Source organism: Topomyia yanbarensis, chromosome 2, assembly GCF_030247195.1.
Source record: "Topomyia yanbarensis strain Yona2022 chromosome 2, ASM3024719v1, whole genome shotgun sequence".
Taxonomy (NCBI): Eukaryota; Metazoa; Arthropoda; class Insecta; order Diptera; family Culicidae; genus Topomyia; species Topomyia yanbarensis.
In genome coordinates, this window is record NC_080671.1 from 110,041,794 (window position 1) to 110,068,205 (window position 26,412).

At 39.8% G+C, this 26,412-nt stretch overlaps 1 protein-coding gene across 4 annotated transcripts in view; it reads right to left on the minus strand.

The window, feature by feature from the left end:
* Nucleotides 1-26,412, minus strand: part of LOC131679168 (sodium/potassium-transporting ATPase subunit beta-2) — a 78,915-nt gene that overhangs the window by 40,544 nt on the left and 11,959 nt on the right. For 3 of the 4 annotated variants that reach the window (XM_058959804.1, XM_058959802.1, XM_058959803.1), the window contains exon 3: nucleotides 20,881-21,185. In XM_058959804.1, coding sequence (XP_058815787.1) covers nucleotides 20,881-21,010 — 130 coding nt within the window. In that variant the 5' untranslated portion in view covers nucleotides 21,011-21,185. Of the gene's footprint in view, nucleotides 1-20,880; nucleotides 21,186-21,657; nucleotides 21,817-26,412 lie in introns of those variants that run through there. The other variant, XM_058959805.1, reaches the window with a different exon arrangement.

Below are 26,412 nucleotides of genomic sequence, written 5' to 3' on the forward strand. Positions count from 1 at the left end.
GGAATCTGGAATCAATCATTTCATAATAGTCGTAATAGCTCCAAAGCAGCAACGCAGCACACGTTTCGAATGACGATCTATCGTGAACTAAAACGCTGTCACATAGCACGTTTGAATGCTCGCCCGTCAGCAGTATTCAAATGAGTAATCCATTCCGTTCTACTCCAACCATTCATCAGTCGTAAATACATGTGTAATACATTGTGTGTGTGCAATGCTATTTTGCAGAATTGCGAAATTCAAAAATAAAGTCCTCTTGCGTGGTCTTTTTTAAGCAGAACCCGATAACAGTGCATTTTGTTTGAAAAATTTCACCCATCAGATAAATCAGTAATGGAGTTGTGTACATGTCGAAAAACCAACAACAAAATGTTCAGTCTTCCAAGCATGTTGGGTACTGATAAATGCATCCTGCATGAAGCGGTATATTGAGTTATCAGCTGCAAGCAATAACGCATTTCGATGGGTGTATATATTTTGTTTACAGTAAAGACCCGGATATCAATACCATAATAAAGAATCATCATTGACAGATTGACTCGCCAGTCGACAGTATAGATCGAAGTAAAGGTAAAATATTAATTTTCATTACTCTTTGCAGACTTTAAAACTGACTGATCCTTTAAAAGGTATTTGAAACAAATTGGATTTTCAAAAATTTCTTAACGATATGAATATAGAGGCCAATTTTCCCTAATAATCTATCATAATTAGAAGAGTAAGTTTGAATCCAATGCCGTATTACAATAGACTAAAATGTTCAATCATCCGTATGAGGCGTTCTCCCTCTGCGACTAAAGCTTTTCCGTTATCAGCAAGCGGTTGAATATTCCGTTCCATCACAGGCTCAGTTTTCGTATATAAATAATGGTTGATAAAATATTACCAGGTATAATGCAATACAATTAATAAACTATGATTATGATTGAGTCCATCCCGATAACGGTAACTTGGGTATCAGGTAAAGCGGGCTTAGTGGCGATTGAAGTTATGGTCCATTGAGTGACCAGATTTCCTGGTTTTCCAGGACGTGTTCTGATTTGTTAATTGACTCTCGAGGTTGTTTAGTCCTGGTTTTTCTACTCTAAGCCTATTTTGTATCGCTGTGATTTCGCTTTAGTCTTTATAGTCCCGGCCCCAGTTAAGATCGACAACAACCAACTACGACCGACGACGATAGAAAATACACTAATAGTATCGAATATTCCTTGTAGGTTGGATCGCCTGCCAGTCTGCCTGTTAGAGCGTTTCGACTCCATCTGGAGTCTCGCAGGGAAGCAACATAGGTCCACTACTATTTGTTTCGCTTTTCAACGACTTGGCAGCCTCACTTGGCTATAGCTGTAAGCTCGCATGTGCCGATGACCTGATGAGCTATGTGGTGGTGCTTTCTGTGGAAAATATTGCGGCATCGAAGCTTAAAGCGTCGTCATCTCTCGGGGCAGATGGTGTCCCTGCTGTGTTTTTGAAAAATTGTATATCTGGTTTGGTGGAACCACTCTATCAACTATCCAAAATGTCACGGACAAGCGCGATTTTTCCTCAATAGTGGAAAGCAGCTTTCATCTTTCCTGTCCACAAAAAGCCGAACCGATCGACGACGACGAATGTACTATCTCTATATATTCATTTCATTTATTTAGTTCAACATCAATTTCATGATAACACTGAATCAACAATTTGCCTCCACAATACTCGATTTGTAGCTGCAGCTCTCCAACGTCGGTTACGCCCAACGCTCGCCAAATCACGTTCCACCTGGTTCGCCCATCGTGTACTCTGCGCTCCTCGCCTTCTTGTACCAACCGGATCATTAGCGAACACCATCTTTGCAGGATTGTTGTCCAGCATTCTTGCAACATGCCCTGCCCACCGTATCCTTCCAGCTTTGGCCACCTTTTGGATACTGCTGTATCTTCCGCGCAAGGTTGACCGTGGTTCGTTGGCTGATTACAATACTTGTACGTAGGAGTTTACCCCTCATGGGTGCATAACGTAGTTTGATTAATAGTGGCTTCGTGGGTTTTGAGTTTTATAGTCAAGTGGGAAGGGATAGGTCTTTCGATCCGCATCCTAACCACAAGAACACCGTTAGGTGTATCCGAGAAGAAATTTCTCCACGTATCACGTGTAACGGCTTCTACTTCTCCGTATTGCGACATGCATTTTGCGATTAGATCAGGAGGGGTACGTGGTGATAGGTCATGTAACTTTACATCTACATAGTCTTTTTCTATACACACGGGTATCTTAATTCCAACTTTATCTCTTTCGGCCACGTGCTTCAAGTTGTTCTGCAAAACGAAACATTCGGCTTGTGCTAACGTGTTGAATGATATGAGTACTACTTTGCGAAGATGATGATACTGTAGATACATAACCTTCTTGAGCTTTAGCTGCATCTTCACCTTCGGCAGGTATTCCACTTCGCGAAAACTTAATCTTATTGAACAAAATTTAAAGTAAACGACCGCATTGTTGGGTCGGAGCAGAGATTTTTCGTCAACTTTCTTCATGATGGCAAGAATAAATTAAAAGTTTCCTTTGTTCTTGAGACAATGCACACTAGGTCGAGAGGTTGCTAGTTGTTGTTCACATGGTTCGATTGTACGTCTGACTTGGGCAGAAGTAGAAAGTAGACTGAGTGCGGTCTGTTGATGTGTGTGATAAATAAATACATAAATAAAAATGACATCCAGTTGTAAGCGTTGTTCGACACGTTTATCGACTTGTGTCAACGGAATAGGCTAGTCGCCAGCATCTTTAAATATCGCGTAATGGGCTTTCATCGTTTCAAGGAGCTGATGAAAATCGACTACGTGCGTTCTATATTGAAAATTCGTGGTTGTCTGGGTGCGAAACTACGTCATAATGAACAAAAGATTCTAGCAGGTACAAAAAAGGTTCATTCCAACTCATATCAGAAATATATCGTTTAGAATCTTCCCGGGTATCCCGATAGGTACCGATCTCGAAATCCTTGAATGAAGGCGTCGCCAAGTAACCAAAGGTTTAGATGACACTTTAATGCGCACATAAAATTCTTAGCGACATTCCACACTGCTGAAGCTTTCATGGAAATTGGAAACTGCTTAAACCGCTATTAGGCATTACGCTGTTCGGAAAGTTACCTTTGATTGCTTGAGTAAATATTCAAGAAGCAACCTTCGTTGTTAAACTACTACCCACCGATTTTGATAGCTTTCACCTCCTATCGTTGCTTGATTTTCGTGTATAAAACAAGATGCTAAGACAGCAGTTTCTGCTACAACCAGGATTTCACTGAACTTGGTACGGATATAATCAACCAATAAACAGAAGGGTTCGTCAGTTTGTATCAATGGAAGCTTTATTATGTTTTGGCGTGTTTACGTCTCAATTTCGAAATAGCATCAGAAGATTACATATATTTTAGAATACAAACGATAAACGTATATGCGAATATGGTAGCATAAAGTATATGATATGGTTGGTCCGTTCAATAGGCTAGGTTCGCCGCCGGGACTATGCGCGTAGATCGTGACAAAACTGATTGCTAAATGGTTCACGAGATGGGCATCAGTATCGGGAGAAATTCCACCATCGGAGAACTCTCAGTCGGTGTAAAGTAAATTCACTGTCGGAGACTAATTCGAGTCGTCCACAAGATGAGAAGCTAAATGGCTCCCGAAACGGGTTCCGATATCGTTGGAAACTATGTCGCCAGGGAATGGCCAGTTGGACTAGGCTAGATTCACTGCCGGTGTTTATCCGAGTAGATCGCGAGCTAAGTGGCTCGCAGAAACAGGAGATGAATGGCTCATGGAAGGTCACCTCCGAGGACTACCTGATTGGATATTCGGAGCTAATCAAAAGTGCGCAGAGGATCTAAACGGTTTAATGTATGTAGAGACTAATGAAACTCAAGAGGAAAGTTTGGAGCTAAATAGCTTAAAGGTCGAGAAATTTAATGGATCAAGTGAGATTCCAAGTTTACTTTGGAAAATTTGCGATCAAAAGCAAGATGTGCGAAGGTGCGCAATCAGTTGTCCCACAAAGTAATGCCTTGATGCAGTCTCGTGGGGGAAAAGGCAGGACGAAGAGTACGTAGTGCTTTTAGTGGCTAGCCACGAGAGGTAAACCCGCGCAGTGCCAATATACTACACGCCAAGCTTTTAGAATTACTGCGTTGCGTTGCGTTGCGTTGTGACGATGATTTTGGCGGATTGCGCACTGACTTCATCATGTTTGACTGCTGATTATCTCATAAGAGTTGCTTAGGAAATGGTAAGTAAGAATTCATACCAATCCGACCCATTATAAAACCTCAACAGCATGATAGCCATCATTGCCGGCCGCCCCCATCTCCATCGTTCGCAGGGAAAGATAAAGGATAAGGTAGACAGGAAGTGTTGATGCTCCACCTACTTAACGGAAGGATGACGATTCATCAGGCTTTTCCATAGGTGTCGCGGAGTTGGTAGTTTGGAAGGGTATCAGGTCTAGGATTCGCTCCAAGCCAGCGATGCGACCTGTAAAGCATATTTTATTAGGTAGTTGTTTAGTTAGTCTTCGAGTGCACGATCACTCGAAAAAGAAAAGATCTTGTTTAGTTTTTGGTTCTTTTTAAACTCTAGGCAGCCGGCTACCGAGAGTATCCTATGTTCCTTAAACAAAATCAATTTAAACTCCACACAGCCGACCGTGGGAGTATTGCCTAGAAAAGCTAATCTTATCTGCGTAAGGGGATGGATCACTATTTATTGCAACAGTATTTAGACAGAATTCGCTACTGCTTCTCTACGATATAGGGTAAAGTGCCTATTTTCACCATGCTAAGCAAGGTGCCTCACTAATTCGTTAATTTCTCGCCCTACAATCAATGGAATGCGTAAAAATTGACATCAATAGCTTTGCTTCGTTGTTAAGAACCAACGTAATAACACAAATTCGCTAAAAACAGCAAAATTCTCGTGTTTGAGCGCAACGAAAACTCCAATCGAGTGCCCCTATTGTTGCGCTACCATTTGACTCAATGCATTGAACAAAGATGGCGGACACTGCTCTAACCAACGGCTTCAAATGGGTACGGTGATAATAGAAACATGGCGCAAATAAGCTCATCACCCTATTTATTGGATTGAAAACTACCGAGTGATAACAAATTATACAGGCAAAGATAGCGCCAGATGTCATAAATCAAGGAAAGTATTTCTTATTTTCCATATCGGATTTATGGTGGAATACAAGTTTACGAGCGATAATAACGAACACTGAAGGAAAATTTAAAGGATTGTTGAACTGATGCACGGGCTTGTTAGCAATAACGGAGCTTGAAATTAGGTTCATAAAAACAAACGCGGCGAATTTTCAATACGTATTGAGCCGTGATCATTGATACTAGTCAGATTAGTCGTATTGGGGCTAATTTCCGATCAACTATTCATTTTTACGGCAATGTCGTCGCCGGTCTTAAGGACCAAATATCATCAATAGACTTAGACTCGCGCGGAGGCATGAGATAGGAAACTTGTGAGAATTTTGTTATCCTTCCGTTTGACGACCCGCCAAGCTTTTAGAATTACTACAAAAAACACACATACTCATTTTACGATTTCAACGAACTGGGCCTTGGCTTGTAAATCAAGTTGTGAAATGTTAGCATGGCCTCTCTTTATTTGAGATAGGCCAAAAATTACAGTCCAAATAAAAGTTTGGTTTTTAGTGTTTCGAATCCTCCTCGGCAGTTACTGACAACACCAAATTAATGCTAGGTTTAGACTTATGTAACTAGCATTAAGTTGATGTTAGTTACTGACGAGGAGAATCCGGAACACTAAAAAACCAAATTTTTATGTTGGGTATTGTGCCCTTTTGCACAAAAAAGAAAGTTTTTGGTCTTATCTTAAAATTTTCCCGTTTTTGAATGTTCGCATACAGTCCTAATATCAGTCTTGAATAAATCGAAAGAAGAACTCTTTGTCAAGTACGACCAATCCAAACAAAGCAAACTATTACAAAATGTATTTACCCGGTTGCACTGAAAACGTGTAGTACCATAAAAATTCTACACAAAGAAAATTATTTTTGAACTTTCTGTGAGGATTGAATAGATCAAAATAAGTGATTAAGATGAGTTTCCTTGCTGCAGTTATGGACTCCATGCACAACTAAAACGCCTAGCTGGGCAATATCTAACCATTCCATTGTGAAGTTTTCATAGGGTAATTTGGGGAGAGATGCCGCACATTTCTTAAAATCGATCCTGCGTCGAAGTAAACCATTCAATATTTGATAAAATCATTTTTATCAATTGCGACAAGTTTCGAGAATACTGTGAAATGGTTTTTTTCTTGAAAAAAAAATTACCCTAGTTTAACTTTTTTTGTTATGTTTGTAAACAGGTTTTACTCAAAATAATAAATCATTTTGTCAATCAATTCAATGTAATGTGATTTATGGAGGTCTCCAAGAATTTATCAACAGTTGAACAAACGTGCATTCTGTTAAGATTTAACTTGACTTCATTTATTAAAAATGAATTGTTGGATATAGTTCACTTTCTTTAAGTAAATGTTGAATGTTTGGGTCACCCTACGTGCCGAAATATTGAGTTTAAATTCAAAATTTAAAAATAGCTGTACAATAAATTCGACACTACAAAAGTACCCTAAGGTAAAGTTTTCATCAAATTCTTAAACTTTCAAAGTATATCCGACTTTTGTATGGAAGGTGATCACCGCGTGTGAAGTATTGCGCTTTCGGAAGTATTAGATGAGGAAAGCGATATGAACGTTACCTATATTAAGTTATAACATGTACGGAATGTTATATTAGTGCAATTTATTATTATGGTCGTCGTAAAAACCCGAAACACTGTCACATTCACAATAAAAACCTTGCTTGGGTTTGACATGCAAATTCTAGTCGTGAAGATTTGTGGAAAATTATTCTTTCGAAAATCAATAGCCGCAGAAATTTGTATTACTCTTATTTAGGAAATTCGTGCAAATGAGATGTGTTTTACGCAAAGGTGGGTAACAAAACCAACCGGTGCGCGCGCACATCGCAGTTTTGAATTCGTTCACACGGTAAACTAAACAGGTTTCTAGCTCTTCTTAATTTTCTCAACTGCCGCCCGCCGAAAATCTAAAGATAACAAGTGACTATTATAGCCAGATCATTTTACATGCTTTTCAAAATTGTACCAAGGATTGGATGATTCCCAAAAAAGTAGATCGCCATTTGGAAGCAAGATGTTCTAAAGCACGTATATAAATTATAATAGCTTTTTCTTATATTCGTGTTGCTCCATTTCATATTCATTTAGTTAGAAAAATGTCTATAGAGTTTTTGCACTCATCTTCTTCCGAATATTTTCAGTTCGAACACAGGTAACTTTCTCAAAAAAAAACGATCATCATTATGAGTGACAAACGATGTGTTCCGTGATGGCAGATTGATTGACATTGATTTCTTCGCACTTTCTCTTCCGGCAATAGTCCATTAGGTCACTATGGAATCTAGTCTAGCAATACCAGTAAGCATGGGCATATACCCTAAGACACCGGCACACCAGCTGCCTGTCGATGCTCGTTAAAACCACTTCGGCGGAAGTTAATTCCATTGAACGACGTTTCCGTAAACCGTGCCAAGTAGGTACAAGTGACCGGACGGGATGTATGATGTGAAAGGTTTCGACCGTCAGTTTGTGACACGCAAACACTATCCAGAGCGCTTGCGCCTTGGCTATAAATAACTCGTATATTCCAAACGGTCGTTTCGATGCCGATGCCCGTTGTCGATATCTATGCAAAACCACCCACAACTTTTAGCAGGGTAGTTTTTCGATTTTGTTCGCACCAGTTAGTCGTGAGGTAATAAATGGGAATTTTATAACCGAACGCACGAACACATGAATCACCTTCCAGCGGGCAGCAAATGTGGATCTGGATAGCGCACTGCCACGCCGGCGACGGTCGTATGCATGGCTGCTCAATATTAATGTACATTCGATGCAGCAGCGCTCAAACTTGAACAGAAAATGCTATTGGTTACGTATTTTGAATCGATTTACGATTCGGAAGGCAATGAGCAAAACGAATGACTGGTGCTGGTGCGTATTGGAAGGATTATTAAAAATATACGATGTTGCGATGCAGTAGGAGGGATCATATTTTATTATGCTTTCTATATCCAAAATAAAAATTTAACATGATGCTTTTTTCTCATTTTCAATTTATACAATACAGCCAACAGCTAACAGTAAATTTTACCCTTTTCCTTTTTATGCGTAAAAGAAACGCTGAGCTCAAGCTCGAGTGAAAGGTGTAATGTATCCATAAAATGCTGCTCCGTGCGAATCGGAGTTCTCTTTCTGAAGATATGAAAATGGTTTATTCTGAAATTTCCATACTTATGCCATTGTTTCAAAATGATTCAAATTATCAACATGGATTTGGAATCTTTTGGAACGTATTCCTAAAATTGCAGTAGAATGAATGATAAGATAACGGGAGATTGTGGATAACTCTCCGAGCTCTCGATCGAAGCAGTTCGTTTTCTGGTGCTGTGCAAAAAGTGAACAAGAATATATATATTCTCAGTGAAGGTCAACCATTGCACTATGGTCCCAAAGCTGTATTTAGGAAGACAAAACTGTTTGCGCCTAAACCGTTGGTTTTAGATATATAGTATCTTCGGCAAACTTTCTTAGAACTTTCTTACTGATTTTTTTATATTAGTTGAATTAGGGTGGTCCTTGTGGTTAGGGTGTTCAAAGTATCAACTTCTTAGATATGTAAAATTCAGCTACATAATGTTCTACAAAGTTATAAATCAATCAAATTGAACCAACTTTTCTTAAGAAACTATGTGGCTATCTGTAATGGTTCATGTGCTATGATTTTTGCAATATTTAAGGTAGGGTGGCTCTTTAAAAATTGGTTTTCTATTAATATCTTTTTATGTGTTAATTTCTCGCTAATATTTTGTTCTAGAGGTTTTTAGAACTTTTGTAAATACACATTTTTGCCGAAGCAATAAAGTTTCTATCTCTTTTGTTTGCATAGTTACAGGCGATTTTCAAAACAAAAATGGTTTTTTTCAAAGCTTTATATCATCCAACATTGCAAATGGATTTTCAATCTTTTAATTTCATTTGAAAGATTGAAACTTTTGTAGTTTTTGGAAAAAAAACTGCGAGAGCGTTATTTCTGTAAAATAGATAATTAATTTTTGAAATTGGTGTATTGTTCAACAAAAATCGTTCATAACTTTTCAAATAGACGAGATAATACCTTTGTTACTTCAGCAAAAATCTTCGCCATGCAAAGTTCTAGAAGTGCTGAAAACAAAGTATTTACGATAAATCAATGTATGAAGTGACAAATGAAAAATAGTGATTTTAAGAGGTCACGTTTTCATCGCTCAATCTCTTATGGTAAAATCAACTGAGGAATAGTCATTGAGTGTGATAATACCGAATGGCATGGCAATTCTATTGGATTTGTAAACGTTTTTGAAAGAACCATCTACCGTACATCTAAATAGTACAGTGGATTTACAGTAGAGCTGCAAACTATCGTTAATCCTAAATCGGCCAACAAAAGTTATCTATGCTCACTTAAGTAAATCCTTTTTGGTTTGGACTAGTTCTCAAAACGAGTGTTAGAAAGAAAATGTTTTAGTTCACGTCTTGTTATCTTAAAATAAAATCTTGAAACGAGTTTGTTATTCATAGCAGCGGAAATTATTGTATGCTTTTTCAACATTTATGCAATGTTTGAAAGTATAAATTAATTATCGACTATAATGACGGCTGTGGGTAAGTTAAGGAAAGATTCTCAATTTTTTGTTACTTCAAAATAAATAAAAATAAGAGGTCTGAAAATCGCTAACCGTGAACTAAAAAAAATTACTCATAAAGCATAATTTCCTTGCATCTATATAATGCATGATGACGGTACTTGCTTTATTAGCCCCGTAAAAGATAACTTTTATTTAGAGTTTACTATAGTACGCTATTAACACTATTGTGAATTCACGCTAACATGTAGTTGTACGGTAAATTGTTGTGTTTTCAAACAGTGTCACATATTCAATAGATTTTCATTATAACACACATTGACTATTTCTTAGTTGATTTTACCATAAGAGATTGAGCGATGAAAACGTGACCTCTTAAAATCACTATTTTTCATTTGTCACTTCATACATTGATTTATCGTAAATACTTTGTTTGTAGCACTTTTAGAACTTTGCATGGCGAAGATTTTTGCTGAAGTAACAAAGTTATTATTTCGTCTATTTGAAATGTTATGAACGATTTTTGTTGAACAATACACCAATTTCAAAAATTAATTATCTATTTTACAGAAATAACGCTCTCGCAGTTTTTTCACCAAAAACTACAAAAGTTTCAATCATTAAAATGAAACTAAAAAATTGAAAATCCATTTGCAATGTTGGAAGCTATATAGCTTTGAAAAAAAACATTTTTGCTTCGAAAATCGCCTGTAACTATGCAAACAAAAGAGATCCAAACTTCATTGCTTCGTCAAAAATGTGTATTTATAAAAGTTCTAAAAACCTCTAGAACAAAGTATTAGCGAGAAATTAACACATAAAACGATATTAATAGAAAACCAATTTCTAAAGAGCCACCCTACCTTAAATATTGCAAAAATCATAGCACATGAACCATTAAAAATAGCCACATAGTGTCTTAAGAAAAGTTGGTTCAATTTGATTGATTTATAACTTTATAGAACATTATGTTGCTGAATTTTATATATCTAAGAAGTTGATACGTTGAACACCCTAACCACAAGGACCACCCTAATTCAACTAATATAAAAAAATCGGCAAGAAAGTACTAACAAAGTTTGCCGAAGATACTATAGGGTAAAGTGCCTATTTTCACCATACTAAGCAGGGTGCTTCACTAATTCATTAATTTCTCGGCCTACAATCAATGGAATGCCAAAAAATTGACATCAACAGCTTTGCTTCGTTGTTAAGAACCAATATAATAACACAAATGCGCTGAAAACAGTGAAATTCTCGTGTTTGAGCGCAACGAGAACTCGAATCGAGTGCCCCTATTGTTGCGCTACCATTTGACTCAATGCGTTGAACAAAGATGGCAGACACTGCTCTAACCAACGGCTTCAAATGGGTAGGGTGATAATAGAAACATGGCGAAAATGGGCTCAACACCCTATATCTAAAACCAACGGTTTTGGCGCAAACAGTTTTGTCTTCCTAAATACAGCTTTGGGACCATAGTGCATTGTTTGAGGCAGTCTTTGTTCGCCGGTGCCCAGGCTGGTGAAGTGAATACCAGAATAGCCGGACACGCCGCTATATAAGCAAAGTATTATTTTTCCTTCTTTTATTTCCCTTTCCCCGATCGGTCACTACTTTTCCCTTTCCCCTGAATACAAGTTTCATCTCTCGTTTACACCACGTGCTATCCTCGTGCCTTAATGGCCGAGGGTGAAGGAACATTGGATGGGAATGATATTCCCATGGATTTACCGGATAAACCCGAAATTACTCCCTCCCCTGATTCCCCCAGTCCTCCCTGTATTAAAACATACCCAGCCAGTTCAAATGGACCCTGGGTGGTGTATTTCCGGCCTAACACGAAATCGCCCAATATTCTAGAAATATCACGGGAGCTGACTGCTAACTACCCGGCCGTAGCTCAGATAACACGTGTTCGAGCTAATAAGATACGCGTTATAGTGAATGACCTCGATCAGGCAAACCAGATTGCTCGCAGCGAGCGTTTTACGAAACAATTCAGGGTGTATGTGCCTTGTAGGGCAGTGGAGATCGATGGAATCGTCGCCGAACCGGGTCTAAAGTGCGAAGACCTGTTGAAGTACGGGGTTGGCTGCTTTAAGGACCCTTCACTTCAAAAGGTGAAGATTCTGGAATGCAAGCAATTGTATTCAGCAAAAACTGAGAATAATAAGACAACTTATTCATTGTCAGACTCGATTCGGGTGACTTTCTCCGGGTCTGCTCTTCCCAACTATGTCCTCCTGGATAAGGTTCACCTACCTGTTCGCCTGTTTGTACCGCGGGTAATGAACTGCAGCAATTGCAAGCAACTGGGCCACACAGCCACTTATTGTGGCAATAAAAAACGGTGCGGCAAATGCGAGGGAGAGCATGAGGATGATGCTTGCGGTGGAGAAACTGAGAAGTGTATTTACTGCGGGGTCCCTCCGCATGCTCTTAAATCATGCCCGGCGTACAAGCAGCGCGGGGATAAAATTATGCGCTCCCTTAAGGATCGCTCGAGGCACTCTTATGCAGAAATGCTAAAGAATGCTTCGCCATCTGTCCCTTCCGAAAATTCCTTTGCTCTTTTGGCTGGCGTTCAGCAAGAATCTGACGACCCACAAGAGGGAACATCATTGGTTAACCCAGGGGAATCCAGGAAGAGGAGAAATCTAGCCTCCCCTACATTGCCTCGTAAGGGTGCCAAGGTGTCGTCCACTCAGAGTGCGCCAACTACAATCAATAAATCCAACGGAAGTGATGCACAAAAGCCGAAGCAATTTGCTCCAGGACTTGGAAATATTAATTCTAACAAGGAGTACCCACCACTTCCAGGGACACCAAAAACCCCAAGTGTCCCCTTTTTTCAAACAGATACTCAGTCCAGTAGCGGACTAATGAAATTTTCTGACATAGTGGACTTAATTTTCACAGCTCTCAATGTTACTGATCCTCTTAAAAGCCTTCTGATACGTTTTCTCCCTATAGTGCAAACATTTTTGAAGCAGTTGACTACTAATTGGCCCCTCCTTGCAGCGATCGTATCCTTCGATGGCTAAGTCATTGAACGAGGTCACCGATTCGATCACTGTTCTACAGTGGAACAGCAGAAGTATCCTCCCGAAAATCGATTCCTTTAAATTTTTACTAAATAGTTTAAAATGTGATGCTTTCGCATTATGTGAAACTTGGTTAACTTCCGATATAAATCTCAACTTCCACGACTTTAATATAATTCGTCTGGATCGAGAAAACCCCTATGGAGGAGTACTTTTGGGGATCAAAAAGTGCTATTCTTTCAACCGAATTAACCTCCCTTCGACACCAGGAATTGAAATTGTCGCTTGTCGAGTTCTAATCAAAGGTCCTTTGCATTGCTTCCATCTACATTCCTCCTAGAGCCTCGGTAGGGCACCGAACGCTTTGTAATATTACGGAATCCTTACCGGTACCGCGGCTAGTTCTGGGAGACTTTAATTCGCACGGTACGGTATGGGGCTGTCTTCACGATGATAATAGATCAACATTAATCCAAGATCTTTGCGACCATTTCAACATGACCATCTTAAACACGGGAGAAATGAATTGCAAGACAATCGTTGTTGGATTTATCGCTTTGCTCGACATCGCTACAGTTAGATTGCAAGTGGAAGGTGAACCCTGATCCCCACGGTGGCGATCATTTGCCTATCGTGATTTCAATTACCAATGGTTCAAGACCACGGAACATTGATTGGAAGAGTTACGCGACCGCGATATCCGTTAAAATCGAATCCACTCAAGAACTTTCTCCGGAGTAAGAGTACAGGTTTTTGGCTGGCTTAATTCTCGACAGTGCGAATCAAGCTCAGACTAAACCAGTACCCAGCGCGAATACCCATGGACGGTCTCCCACCCTGTGGTGGGATAAAGAGTGCTCAGAGCTGTACGCGGAAAAGTCCACTGCATATAAGGCCTTCCGGGAAGACAGGTTACCCGCTAGCTATCAACAGTACGCGTCGTTAGAAAGTAGAATGAAGAGTCTAATGAAAGCCAAAAAACGCAGTTATTGGCGCCGGTTCGTCGACGGGTTAACGAGAGAAACAGCGATGAGTACTCTTTGGGGTACGGCTCGACGTATGCGTAACCGTAATAATACCAACGAGAACGTGGAATATTCAAACCGTTGGATATTCGCTTTCGCCAAGAAGATCTGTCCGGACTCTGTCCCAGTACAGAAAACGTGCCGCGCCGCGTCTCCTCACGATACCGCGAACGAAACACCGTTTTCGATGGTGGAGTTCTCACTTGCTCTCTTATCATGCAACAATAACGCCCCAGGGTTAGACAGAATCAAATTCAACTTGCTGAAGAATCTGCCCGATACTGCAAAAAGGCGCTTGTTGAATTTATTTAACAAGTTTCTTGAGGGTAACATTGTCCCTCATGACTGGAGGCAAGTGAAGGTCATCGCCATCCAAAAACCAAGTAAACCAGCCTCCGACCACAACTCGTATCGGCCAATTGCAATGCTGTCCTGTATTCGGAAGTTGTTCGAGAAAATGATCTTGTTTCGCCTCGATAATTGGGTTGAAGCATATGGCTTACTGTCAGATACACAATTTGGCTTCCACAAAGGCAAAGGGACGAACGATTGCCTTGCGTTGCTTTCTACAGAAATCCAAATGGCCTATGCTAACAAAGAGCAGATGGCTTCAGTCTTCTTGGATATTAAGGGGGCTTTTGACTCAGTTTCTATCAACATTCTGTCAGAGAAGCTGCACCAGCATGGTCTTTCACCAATTTTAAATAACTTTTTGCTAAACCTGTTGTCTGAAAAGCACATGCACTTTTCGCATGGCGATTTAACAACATCGCGATTTAGCTACATGGGTCTTCCCCAGGGCTCATGTCTAAGTCCCCTGCTCTACAATTTTTACGTGAATGACATTGACGATTGTCTTGCCAATTCATGCACGCTAAGGCAACTTGCAGACGACGGGGTGGTCTCTGTTACAGGGCCAAAAACTGCCGACTTGCAAGGACCATTACAAAATACCTTGGACAATTTGTCTGCTTGGGCTCTTCAGCTGGGTATTGAGTTCTCCACGGAGAAAACTGAGTTGGTTGTTTTTTCTAGGAAGCGTGAGCCGGCGCAACTCCAGCTTCTATTAATGGGTGCAACGATCAATCAGGTTTTCACATTTAAATATGTCGGGGTCTGGTTCGACTCTATAGGTACCTAGTGAGGTCACATTAGGTATCTGAAACAGAAATGCCAACAAAGGATCAATTTTCTCCGAACAATAACTGGAACATGGTGGGGTGCCCACCCAGGAGACCTGATCAGGCTGTACCAAACAACGATATTGTCGGAGATGGAGTACGAGTGTTTCTGTTTCCGCTCCGCTGCGACCATACACTTCATCAAACTGGAGAGAATCCAGTATCGTTGCTTGCGCATTGCCTTGGGTTGCATGCACTCGACCCATACGATGAGTCTCGAAGTACTGGCGGGCGTTCTTCCGCTAAAAATCGATTTTGGGAACTCTCATATCGATTGCTCATCCGATGCGACATTCTGAACCCGTTGGTGATTGAAAACTTCGAGAGGCTCGTCGAGCTTAATTCTCAAAACCGATTTATGGCCTTGTACTTCGACTACATGGCACAGAGCATTAATCCTTCTTCATATACTCCCAACAGTGTTCGTTTCCTAGATTTTACTGCATTCTTCGACACATCCACGAAGGAAGAGATTCGTGGAATCCCGGACCATATACGCCCGCAAGTGATCCCCAATATATTTTATAATAAATTCCGAGAAGTCGACTGTGACAAAATGTTCTACAGTGACGGATCAAATCTCGATGGGTCCACTGGCTTCAGTATCTTCAACAATTCTATCACCGTTTCAATCAAGCTCAATGATCCCGCTTCAGTTTACGTCGTAGAGTTAGCTGCAATTCAGTACACCCTTGGGATCATCGACACTCTGCCCATAGATCACTACTTCATCATTTCGGAAAGAAACAGCTCTATCGAGGCTCTTCGTGCGGTGAAGCCTAAAAAGCAATTCCCGTATTTTCTGGGGAAGATACGGGAGTCCTTGTGTACGTTATCTGAAAAATCTTATCAGATTACCTTTGTTTGGGTCCCCTCTCATTGCTCTATCCCGGGCAATGAAAAGGCCGACTCATTAGCAAAGGTGGGGGCACTAAATGGTGACATATACGAAAGACCAATCGGCTTCAACGAATTTTTTAGTATTTTTCGTCAGAGGACGCTCAACAGTTGGCAAACCGTGTGGAGCAATGGGGAGCTTGGACGATGGCTACATTCGATTATCCCAAAGGTATCAACGAAGCCTTGGTTCAGGGGGATGGATGTGGGTCGGGATTTTATTCGTGTAATGTCCCGACTTATGTCCATCCACTACACCTTAGATGCGCATTTGCGGCGTATTGGGCTTGTGGAGAGTAGTCTGTGCGCTTGTGACGAGGGCTATCACGACATCGAGCACGTTGTCTGGGTGTGCGCCGGGTATTTGGACGCCGGGTATTTGGACGCCAGGTCTCAGTTAAAGGATTCCCTTCGGGCCCGAGGTAGACCACCCAATGTCCCAGTCCGAGATATGCTGGCAAATCGTGATTTCCCCTATATGTCCCTTATTTATACTTTCATAAAAACGATAAATATCCCAATTTAGCCCCTCTCTTTTTATTTCTCGTTTTTAGAAGTTTTCTCCTGCCTTGTGGAACCGATCAGCTCCAGACTGCCACTATGTAACCGCCGTCTCCCTTACCACTACGGATACTGAAGCGAGAGCGACTCGAGGTCCGATGACTTTTGAAGGATTCCCCGCGGGTCCGAAGAATACCATCCGCCAATCCGACCTACTAGACTGAGGCGCTTATTTGTTTCGCTGATCTCCCGTTTGCCCGAAAGTTGCAAGTTTTGCTCTTCTCTCCCGGTCACCATCTACGCCTTCTCTCCCCTGTCCTTGATACAACTGCTTCTACACCGATTTTTGAAATAAGCCCCCCTCTGAATATCTTGACCAAGCATAAGTCTCCGGTAAAAAAGTTTAAATTTGTATTCCGTATTCCTAGTTTTAAGATAGTTGTAATTTTACCTCTTTGGTAAAACTATTGTCCCCCATCTTGTAAATAGAATCGTATCCCTAGTTTTAAAACACAGGTGAAATTTTTCATAAATATTTGTTCCTCCTTTTGTGTACCAAACTATATTGTTAGTTTTAAGATAACTGTAAATATTTCCTAAAAAAAAACTATTACTATTGAATTCCTTGTTTTAAAATTTTTCACAAAAAAAATCTTTTGCCCCCTCTCTTGTATATAGAATCTTATTTCTAGGCTTAAGAGAGCTGTAAAAATTTTCTCTTTTATAAAAAAAATATTTCAACATTGTAACCTCCTAGTTTTAAAATATCCAAAATGTAAAAACAAAAGAATTTGGCACCGCCAAGCTAACGCATTTGTGCCTATCAAATAAACGAAATGAATAAAAAAAATACTATCAATATCCATATGATGCTGACGAAATCGGGTCAAAAAGCTGCCAAATTCGGGTCTTCATGGTTTAATTTTTTTATTTTAATCATTTATTCAGTTTAATCTGATTATTCTTTCCTCCTTTCAATTCATTTTTTCCATTTGTTATAATTTTGTTTATTTCATTCATTATATTTTTTATTGATTGTAATAATATAGTGAGTACCCGATTTTATCAGCCCCGGATTTTGTCAGCTTTTTAACCCGATTTTGTCAGCCTTATATGAAAATTGATAGATGGTAGTTTATGAGCTCTAGCGGGCGAACCAAGTTGATATCTAATAAATCCTTTCAAGAGCATATTTTTCTTATTTTAGAGATCCGAAACATGCAAAAAATCAGATATTTTTTTAAATTTGCGTTGTTAGACCCCCTTATGGGAAATTTAAACTAAGTAACCAGAAAGCGTTTTGAGGCTATATCTAGGGACTAAAGAAGCATATTTTAAGAGCTTCGGTTTATTAAAAAAGACAGAAAAAATATATGTCCCGATTTTACTAATGCCCTCGTTTTATCAGCCTAAAATTCACCAACGGGTCTTCACTGTACGGGACTATTCATAAATTACGTAACCATTTAGGGGGGGGGGGGGTGTAGGAGGTATTTTTTTTTTCAAAATCGAGTTAATTTTATTGTCCAAAAGAAAATCGCCGTATTTTTTTTTCAAAAAACTCTTCACCAATCTGACACTTTTCACTGTATCTCAATAAAAAGTACTAAGATGAGTTGCCAGACTCCTTTCAAGTAGATTTCATAAGAATGGAACACTTCTCACTCCTTATGCCGTCGCTGTTGTGCTATCTTATGACAAACGCCATTTTGGGGTGAACTGAGTTAGATATGAGTTTTAAAATCTCCATAAAGTCGCGTTTTCAGAATTTTGAAATTCTGCTGGGTTACTGAGATATAGCGAAACACGATTATGACAAGCGCCAATTTCTCGAGTGATCGAGTTGTGCTATCTTATGACAAAGAAAAAAGAGACAACATTCTAGGTTTGTTGGCTTGCTATAAGCCGAAAAGTTTAGAGCAAGCCAACAGATGTCTCTGATGTCATAGGTAATTCCTATGCAGATCAACCATAACCATTAGCTAGGTTCTTGTCTCGGGAGCAAAACTTTTCCTACCATAGTTTTTTTCTGAGAATGGTTGGCTTATATATTCATGATTATTGAACAAATTTCCTTTTGAGATTTCCAATTGTTTTGGAAAGTATACCGAAATGTAGTGATGGATTATGCAAGAAGAACATTTGTTTCGTCTAGTCACCTGTTAACAAGAACATTGTTTGATATACATTGTCTCTAAATTGTCAATGAAACCAATTTTTGTTCATTGTTTTTCCTGAATAAAGGAGGAAAATTGGAAAAACTTTGTGTTCTAATACCATCATTTTGTAACCTGATATTGCTGCAATCGCATGGAAAAGTATGATATTGGACATAGTGATCTATAACGCATAATTTTACGAATCAGTTATAATTCATTTTTATATGAAATCTTCTGTACACATTTGTGGCACGTCATACATATTTTATCATCAAAACACACTTATGACACGTATGTGAGCGACTTTGGTTTACATTTTAAGCAAAAACAGTAAATATAGTCAACCGATCTTCGCACAAATCGAGCGTTTACTTCAGAAAAGATAGAAGCATCGAATGCCTTCTCCGAAAAGCTTCTAACATTTATAAATTTTAAGATATTCAATCTCAAGCTTTAAAAATCGTTTTTCTCGAAAAGTGCTAAATGGCGCTTGTCATAAGATAGCACAACAGCGACGATGCGTTTTCAACGAAACAAAAAGATGGCAATATAGTTGCCACTGCCTTATACAGGGTTAAACTTTTTTACGAACTTGGTTTGTAGAAAAAGAGTTCGTTATTTCGAATATAATCCGTAAAAAAGTTTTCAACAATCGAGCGAATCCTATACATTTATTTAGTAAGAAATATAAAAAAGTTACGCAAATCGAATATTACATAAAAATTGTTCTTAAATGGAAGTTTTAGTGTACTATGATAGAGATTTTTGGTCTTAAGTAAAGATGTTCGCAAAAATAACATGATTTCTTTAATAATTCTGAAAACTTCATCTTGTTTTTCGTGCTTTGTTTTCAACTCGAAATGTATTGCGTAACACCAATTATTATCTTTTAGTGTTTGTATCAAATATACATATAGTGAATAGCAATCTGCTGTTTCAGTTAATTTTCCTCGTGCATGAAACTTCGATAAACTTTTTTAGGTCATAAAAACTTATAGTATAGTGGATGAAAATAATCGTCCCCTACCAACTACCGCACACGTCCGCACTTCTATCGTAGCTAGCCCTGCTTATGTAACTGTGTACGGCAACACCATGCCGAACAGCTAAGAAGGAAGCTATTTGAGCAAAGAAACGGAATAAAACTTCCCTCCACTAACCATTTATAACACGTCGTTTGGAAAAAGTTGAAAACGATAAAAAATCGATACGCCCCGCGAAACGTGATCATTCTTCTTCAACCTGTCATTCGGGTTTCAGCTCCTCTTCACTCCCACCATCATTGCCTAGGACAGGATCCTAGTGCTTGCTCTAGTCCTGAGAGCAATTTGCCATACTGCAGTTTACTGAGGATGGAAGCGTGCCTTAATGCCATTAGCGCATCAAAATAGTGGACAGAAGCGAAAGAACGGGTGAAAAAAATCAACTGCAGGGTAGCTTTTGTCGGTATGGTACCGATTTTCCACCCTTCGCCACCCATCGAGACAAGGGATGGCCCAAAAGTCCCGTTATAACTAAGTACATCTATACACCCTATACCTCGGCATAGTTGTCAAGTGCTTCGGCTTTTCCGTGTCCGCTTTTTACGGATGGTTCGCCGAAAGCACGAAAGCATCGCAGACGCAGAGTTATGTAACTGGAAAATTGGTTTCTTTTGTTTGTACAACTCTATTGTTCGGACAATTATTCGATGAAGAATGCTGATTGGAATTTGTCATTCGGAGAGCAGGAGGGATTCCTCGGATATTTTCTTTCGAAACGAAAAGAGTATCGATATGCAATAAATACCGCTTCTGTGACCTGAGTTTAGGGGTTTAATTTTTTCCAACGAAGATTATTTTCGAATCATTCGCACAAGCAATTATAAAACCGAATCGACTCATATTGTAAAGTAAGAAATGGGATTAACATTCCATTGATCGAGTAGAAGGGTTAGAATTTAAAACGATGAACCTCCTGTCTGTGATAACATTCTAACTAAATCGAAAAATTTATGTAATCAGCATTTCTTGCATGCGGTCCTTTCCCGAAAGCCTCTGACAGCAAGCAGAGCATGGATGGCTGCGAGAGAAAAACTGCATTGAGAGTATGGTTCAAGGATATTCGATAGCTGATTGCCTTAACCTAAATGCAACACCGAGAGAGGGTACGAGCATAAGAGAGCGCATCCCCCGAAAGAGGGGTAGGAAAAACAAGATGGCCGATTTCCAGTACCAGAAGGACAATGTGTCCCCAAAGTTGTTTCGGATGAAAATTTGTTATGTTTGGTAAAAAAAGTACTTACCCCAACTGGACCCAGTTCGGCCAAGACACTGGCTGGTCTCGCCGTTCCAGATAAATTTGCTGAATCCTTCCCATTTGCCCAGTTTCTCGGGTGGGGCATAGTATTGTTCCGCTACTTTTTTATCGGCCATGATGGTACCCTTTCACGCTGGCAAATCCGTCCTGAATTTAGGTGCAAGGCGAGAAGAAAACCGTTCCCGTGCTGTGTATTACCGAACTCGTGAAATCTTTGGTTCCGTTTGTATTGCGACCACTATCACGACCAATTCCCACTGATCACTTCCTTACCGAAACCAGCATCCGATACTGCAAATAGAAATCAACAAAATCTTCCCTAAGATCATAAAGCTAGCACAACGTTGTGATAAGCCACTATTCCGCCGATCTGTTCGATTTTCCGCTATTTGATGGTACTACTCTTTTGAATTTTTATGTAACAATCTGCCAGTAACGAAAATTCTTCACGACGATACTCTCCAATAACGTGTGTCAAAGGTTCTCATTTCATACAGCTCGCTCCCTCGTACACTCAAAAATCACCTCGAAACACACACACACATTCCTCGCAATCACTGGCCATCCATTCCAGCGAATTTTCTTTCTCACTTTTTCATTGTCCTTAATCACCCTTCAATTCATCAAATTTATCGAATTCACATAACACATTTGTAACTAGTTTCGTAATCCGTGGCTTCACTCAGCAATTTTTTCCACTATAATTAAAACACTCCAGCAACTGGATTTTCCAGCCCTCCCCCTTTTGCACCCTAATAAGCACCTTTCTTTACTATATAACTTCACAGAGCCTTCACGATTCCAGGTCTGCTCTTCAGCACTGCACAGCACAAACTCCACTGGGCTGACGAGCGAACGTATGCGACAAGTCCTTAATTTAGCCTCTATGGCGGTTGGGGTTTCCGCTCTTTCTCTCCAGCGCGTGACTATAGATCGACAATACGGACTGGTGGAATGGTTGATACTCCTTCACTAGTGAAATAACGCGCGCGAGTTCTAAATAGTGGTTTCGCTCCAAGAGTGGCAATTTTTATGCTCCCCCTCAATGGAACTGGCCCCCAACGAGAAAGGGAGAGAAAGAGAGAGAGCCGGTTAAGGTTGTGAGATTATTATGTTAGTGGGAAGAGAGCGAGAACTTTCCTAAAGCAGACCGATATGAATCATGTGCAAATTCTGTAGCAGCGCACAGTGGGAGAGAATTCGATTGGAAGTGGGTGGTGAAAAATGATTGAAAAAATTTAATCAGAATAATTGCATCCATTTTATACGTTATTGGCCGCAATTGAACGGTTTAAGGAACATCGGGTGAAAGAACCTATGGGCACATTCAGCTTCTTAATGAGCACAAAAATTGATAAATTGATAAAATTATTTGTTTGGGCCGTTCTAGCCTAGTTCTGTTATGTTTGCTATCATTGCTCAGAGCAAAAGGATTGCACACTGTCTACCCTTTTAACAGCTTCTATATTGTGCGTAGATTAGAAATTTATTTCCGAGTGGTATCCGGCAGGCTGAAATATCTCGAAGTATTTCAGCAACGAATTGTCGCAACGTAAATCGTGGGTTTCAAGTGAGGGTAATTAATAATTTTTTAACGTCTGTATTAAAAGAATCGTACAGAAACCCACAAATTTTGAAGATTTTTTCAGAGGCCTGACCCTAGTCTTGTGAACCAAACGACTCAGCTCAACAAATTGGGTAAATGTTTGTTATCGAGAAGGAGTCATCGAAAGACACCGCTGCATAGTGGTCGGAAGCCCCAAAAACGTGAACTAGAGGTCAAACCATCGAATATATTCACAGGGTATCTTTGGACGAATTGTTTGTGAGAATATTCCCCACAACCTGATAAAAATAAAAATTAGGCATGGCTTAGTACGATCAAACTAATAAAAATAACTTTTCATATTGACGGGGTAGAAAGTTGATGTCTTCGTCAAAGTTTTAGAAATGCTCGTAATGAAGAATTTTGTTGAACAACTTGAACTTGTAGAACTTAAAGTTATCGATTTATAAATCGTTTTCTATAGCAACACCCTTAAATTTAGTTTTCTAATATATCTTTTTCCACTGTGACTTTTCGTGCAAACCATCTTCCAAACAAATGTGGAAGGCCTTAGAAAACGCTTTATAAATCGATAACATTAAGTCCTACAAGTTCAAGTTGTTCAATAAAATTGTTTATTATGAGCATTTCTAAAACTTTGTCGAAGACACCGACTTTCTACTAGTCAATTTTCTAGTTCAATCATAGTAAGCCATGTCTCAATTTAATTTTTCACAGATTGTGGGGAATATTCATACGAACAATTCCTCCAAAGACACCCAGTGAATATATTCGATAGTTTGGCCTCTAGTGAACGTTTTTGGTATTTCCGACCACTATGTGCTGCCTGCTGGCTCGTGGTGGATTTGAATTGATTTGTAGTAGTTGTTAAGCCAACCGACTAAACCTAAACCTCTTGTATCTCGCAAACCTCATCCATCAGAGCCAACCGTTAAGTACTGCATTGTGTTCTTACTTATTTTGTTTTGTGTTAACCGTCATGTTTTTATCCATAGCTACTTTTCCTTACTTGCTGTCTAACCTTCGCGATACATCTGACCTGCTCAGGTCTGTTGCAAATATCGTCACCTGTTGAGACATGAACCGATCCGGAGGTGTCGACCAAAAGAATGTACATCTGTTTACAGCCACCTTCGCCGGGCTTCTTATCTGTTTTGATGCTAGTTTTCCTATTTATCTGCCAGCTGTGCTGAGAACTTCTCGGTGGCGTTGTTTCACTCTATACCGATGACCATTTTCGCGATCCATTTCGCTGCCATTCCAACGGAATAATCATCGGTGGTAAAATTTCTCTAGACAACTATATCCCGATATCGACTTCACAACTCGCGATATTTGTGTTGGCGCAGTCAAGACTATAATATAATAAAATAAACAGAAAATAAGTTTATTGTTCGGCATATTTGACGCACATTAAACAAACATTCTGATGATTTCAAAACGGTTTTATCATACTGTGGTAGTGATACAAATGCCCACCGCATAATTTGGGCAGCTCAGAAGGCATATACATAGTGTAGGAAATCGCACAAAATATGAACAATCTGGTAGGTGTTAGATGTACCTTTCTGCTCTGACGGCATTAAAACTAGGCATAATGGCCCGGACACAACGAGCTCGAACCGTTGTTATCAGATCGAAGGTACATCGTCTTTGATCATTTTAACGTCGCGCAAGATATCGTCACCTATTGTAAGCCCAAGTCTACGAACTGTGACCTTTACATAGAGGTCGTGAATAAAATAAACTCACTCATTGTAGCAGCATACCAAAAGGTTTGTTCACTTCAATTTATGCGTGCGTATAGAGGAACCTTGAACCCTTGGTGGAATATCTAACTTGTTAGACCCAAAAAGTTAGGTAAAGAGCTTGAAATCGCAGAAGCAGGGGTGGGTTGGAGGCATTTAAGTGGGCTCGCAAAGCAGACAGAAATGCCCTTAGATCCTATGAGCGAAGTGATTGGAAAAGCCTCTGCACAAATGTCTCAAGTTTCAACGAGTTTAATCGATAAACAAGTTACTTTCGAAATCGAAAGGCTTTTATGTCGGTTCCATTAGAACTGCAAATGGTGAATACTCATCTGACAAAGATGTACCACTTAGGGACCATCCATAAATGACGTAGCATTTTTTGAGTAATTTTTAACACCCTCCTCCCCCATCGTAGGATTTCGTCACAAACCTGTACATATCTCCTGGTAATTACGTAGCTTGACGGTAACTTTCCCCCCTGTCCTCGTAAATTTAAAAAAAAATAAAAACGATGTTAGTTATTCCCCTTTAAAAAAGCTACGCAGCCTGACATGATCCCCTACCCCCCCCCCCTCCCTGCCATCACACATCATCACAAAATGCAAAACTCCCCATCCCCCATATAATGCCACGTCATTTGTGAATGATCCCTTTCAACGCTGTACGGAGCCCTCACCGATGACTACACCTGAGATCTTTTTAGGGATCATCCATAAATGACGTAGGTTTATATGGGGGAGGGGGGAGTTTTGCATTTTGTGATGATGTGTGACGACAGGGGGTAGGGGGTCATGTCAGGCTACGTAGCTTTTTTAAAGGGGAATAACTAACATCGTTTTTTATTTTTTTTAAATTTTTTGCGTGGACAGGCGGGGGGAGGAGGAGTTGCGTCAAACTAAGTTATTACCAGGTTTGTGACGAAATGCTACGATGGGGGAGGGGGGGGGGGTGTTAAAAATTACTCAAAAAATGTTACGTCATTTATGGATGGTCCCTTAGGTGTTTCTGATTCTTGAGCATTTGATCGGAGAATTCATTCCCAAATGTGATTCAGTTACTTATGAGGAGACAAAGATCTTTAGACCGATCAATGTGACCTTCTTCCTTCTAAAATCAGTGAAGCTTTCAATCGTCCACTACCAACATGCATATCAGCGGACAATGTCTACCACCACCCTGTTACACAATGTTATCTATAAAATTGGAAAGGTTTTCACGCGAATTAGATTATGATTAAGATTTTTTCTTGATATTGAAGGTGCTTTTGACGACGTTTCTCTTGAATCCCTTTTGGAAGTAGCACAAGGTAATAGAGAACCTTCTTACTTCACGAACTGGATACGCACAATGCTTAACAATCGATATATGTGTTCATCGTTAAGATAAGTAGGGATTAGAAAGCTGAGTGTGCGCGGATGTCCTCACGGTGGTGTGCTATCACCACTTCTATGGAACCTTGTCGCCAATACTGGCTTGCGGGTGCGTTGTAAAGTGTCAAAAGGGGGAAGTCACGACAATCCAATCAAAGTTCAACCATATTCGAAGAATGGTCTTCATGGCGTTGGCCGGTGCATTCACGACAACACTTGAACATAAAACAACTGTATGTGTCTCTGAAAGAAGGATCCCTTCATTGTGTATGCCGTGTTAAGTTTACTGTGTTCTGAAACAGTAACCCAGTAGATCGTGCAACTAGCCCCATAAGACTGTGCCCCCCTGTGGTTACTTGGGATGAGAGACCTTGCACTTACATGCAGTTTCCTTTTAAAACTTTCAATGTGAGAATTCCTCCTCACAAGGAATGGTTATCTGCCTACATGGAGCGACAACTTGAAGAAAACGCAATTTGTTACACTGACTGTTGTGGCATCGATAGTACCATTACCAAAAATCCCAGCAATACCGACCCATTTTTGGTACTGAAATACCGGTACTGAATACAAATAAGTGCCGGTATTTTCGTTATAATGCATAACTTTTTATAAAAAATATATATGACATAGAGCTGAAACTTGGCAAGAATAAAAATGTCATCATCTCTAGAAATCAGTCCGGTAATTACGGAAGTGGAACGACAGACTAATCTGTAGAATGACGCAATATAATTAAATACAAATCAGGACAGTAAAATTGTTGTAATTTTTATCCTGTCCTCCAATCCAGGTTAGATATTTAAAATTGTATGTAGATAGGGCAGAAG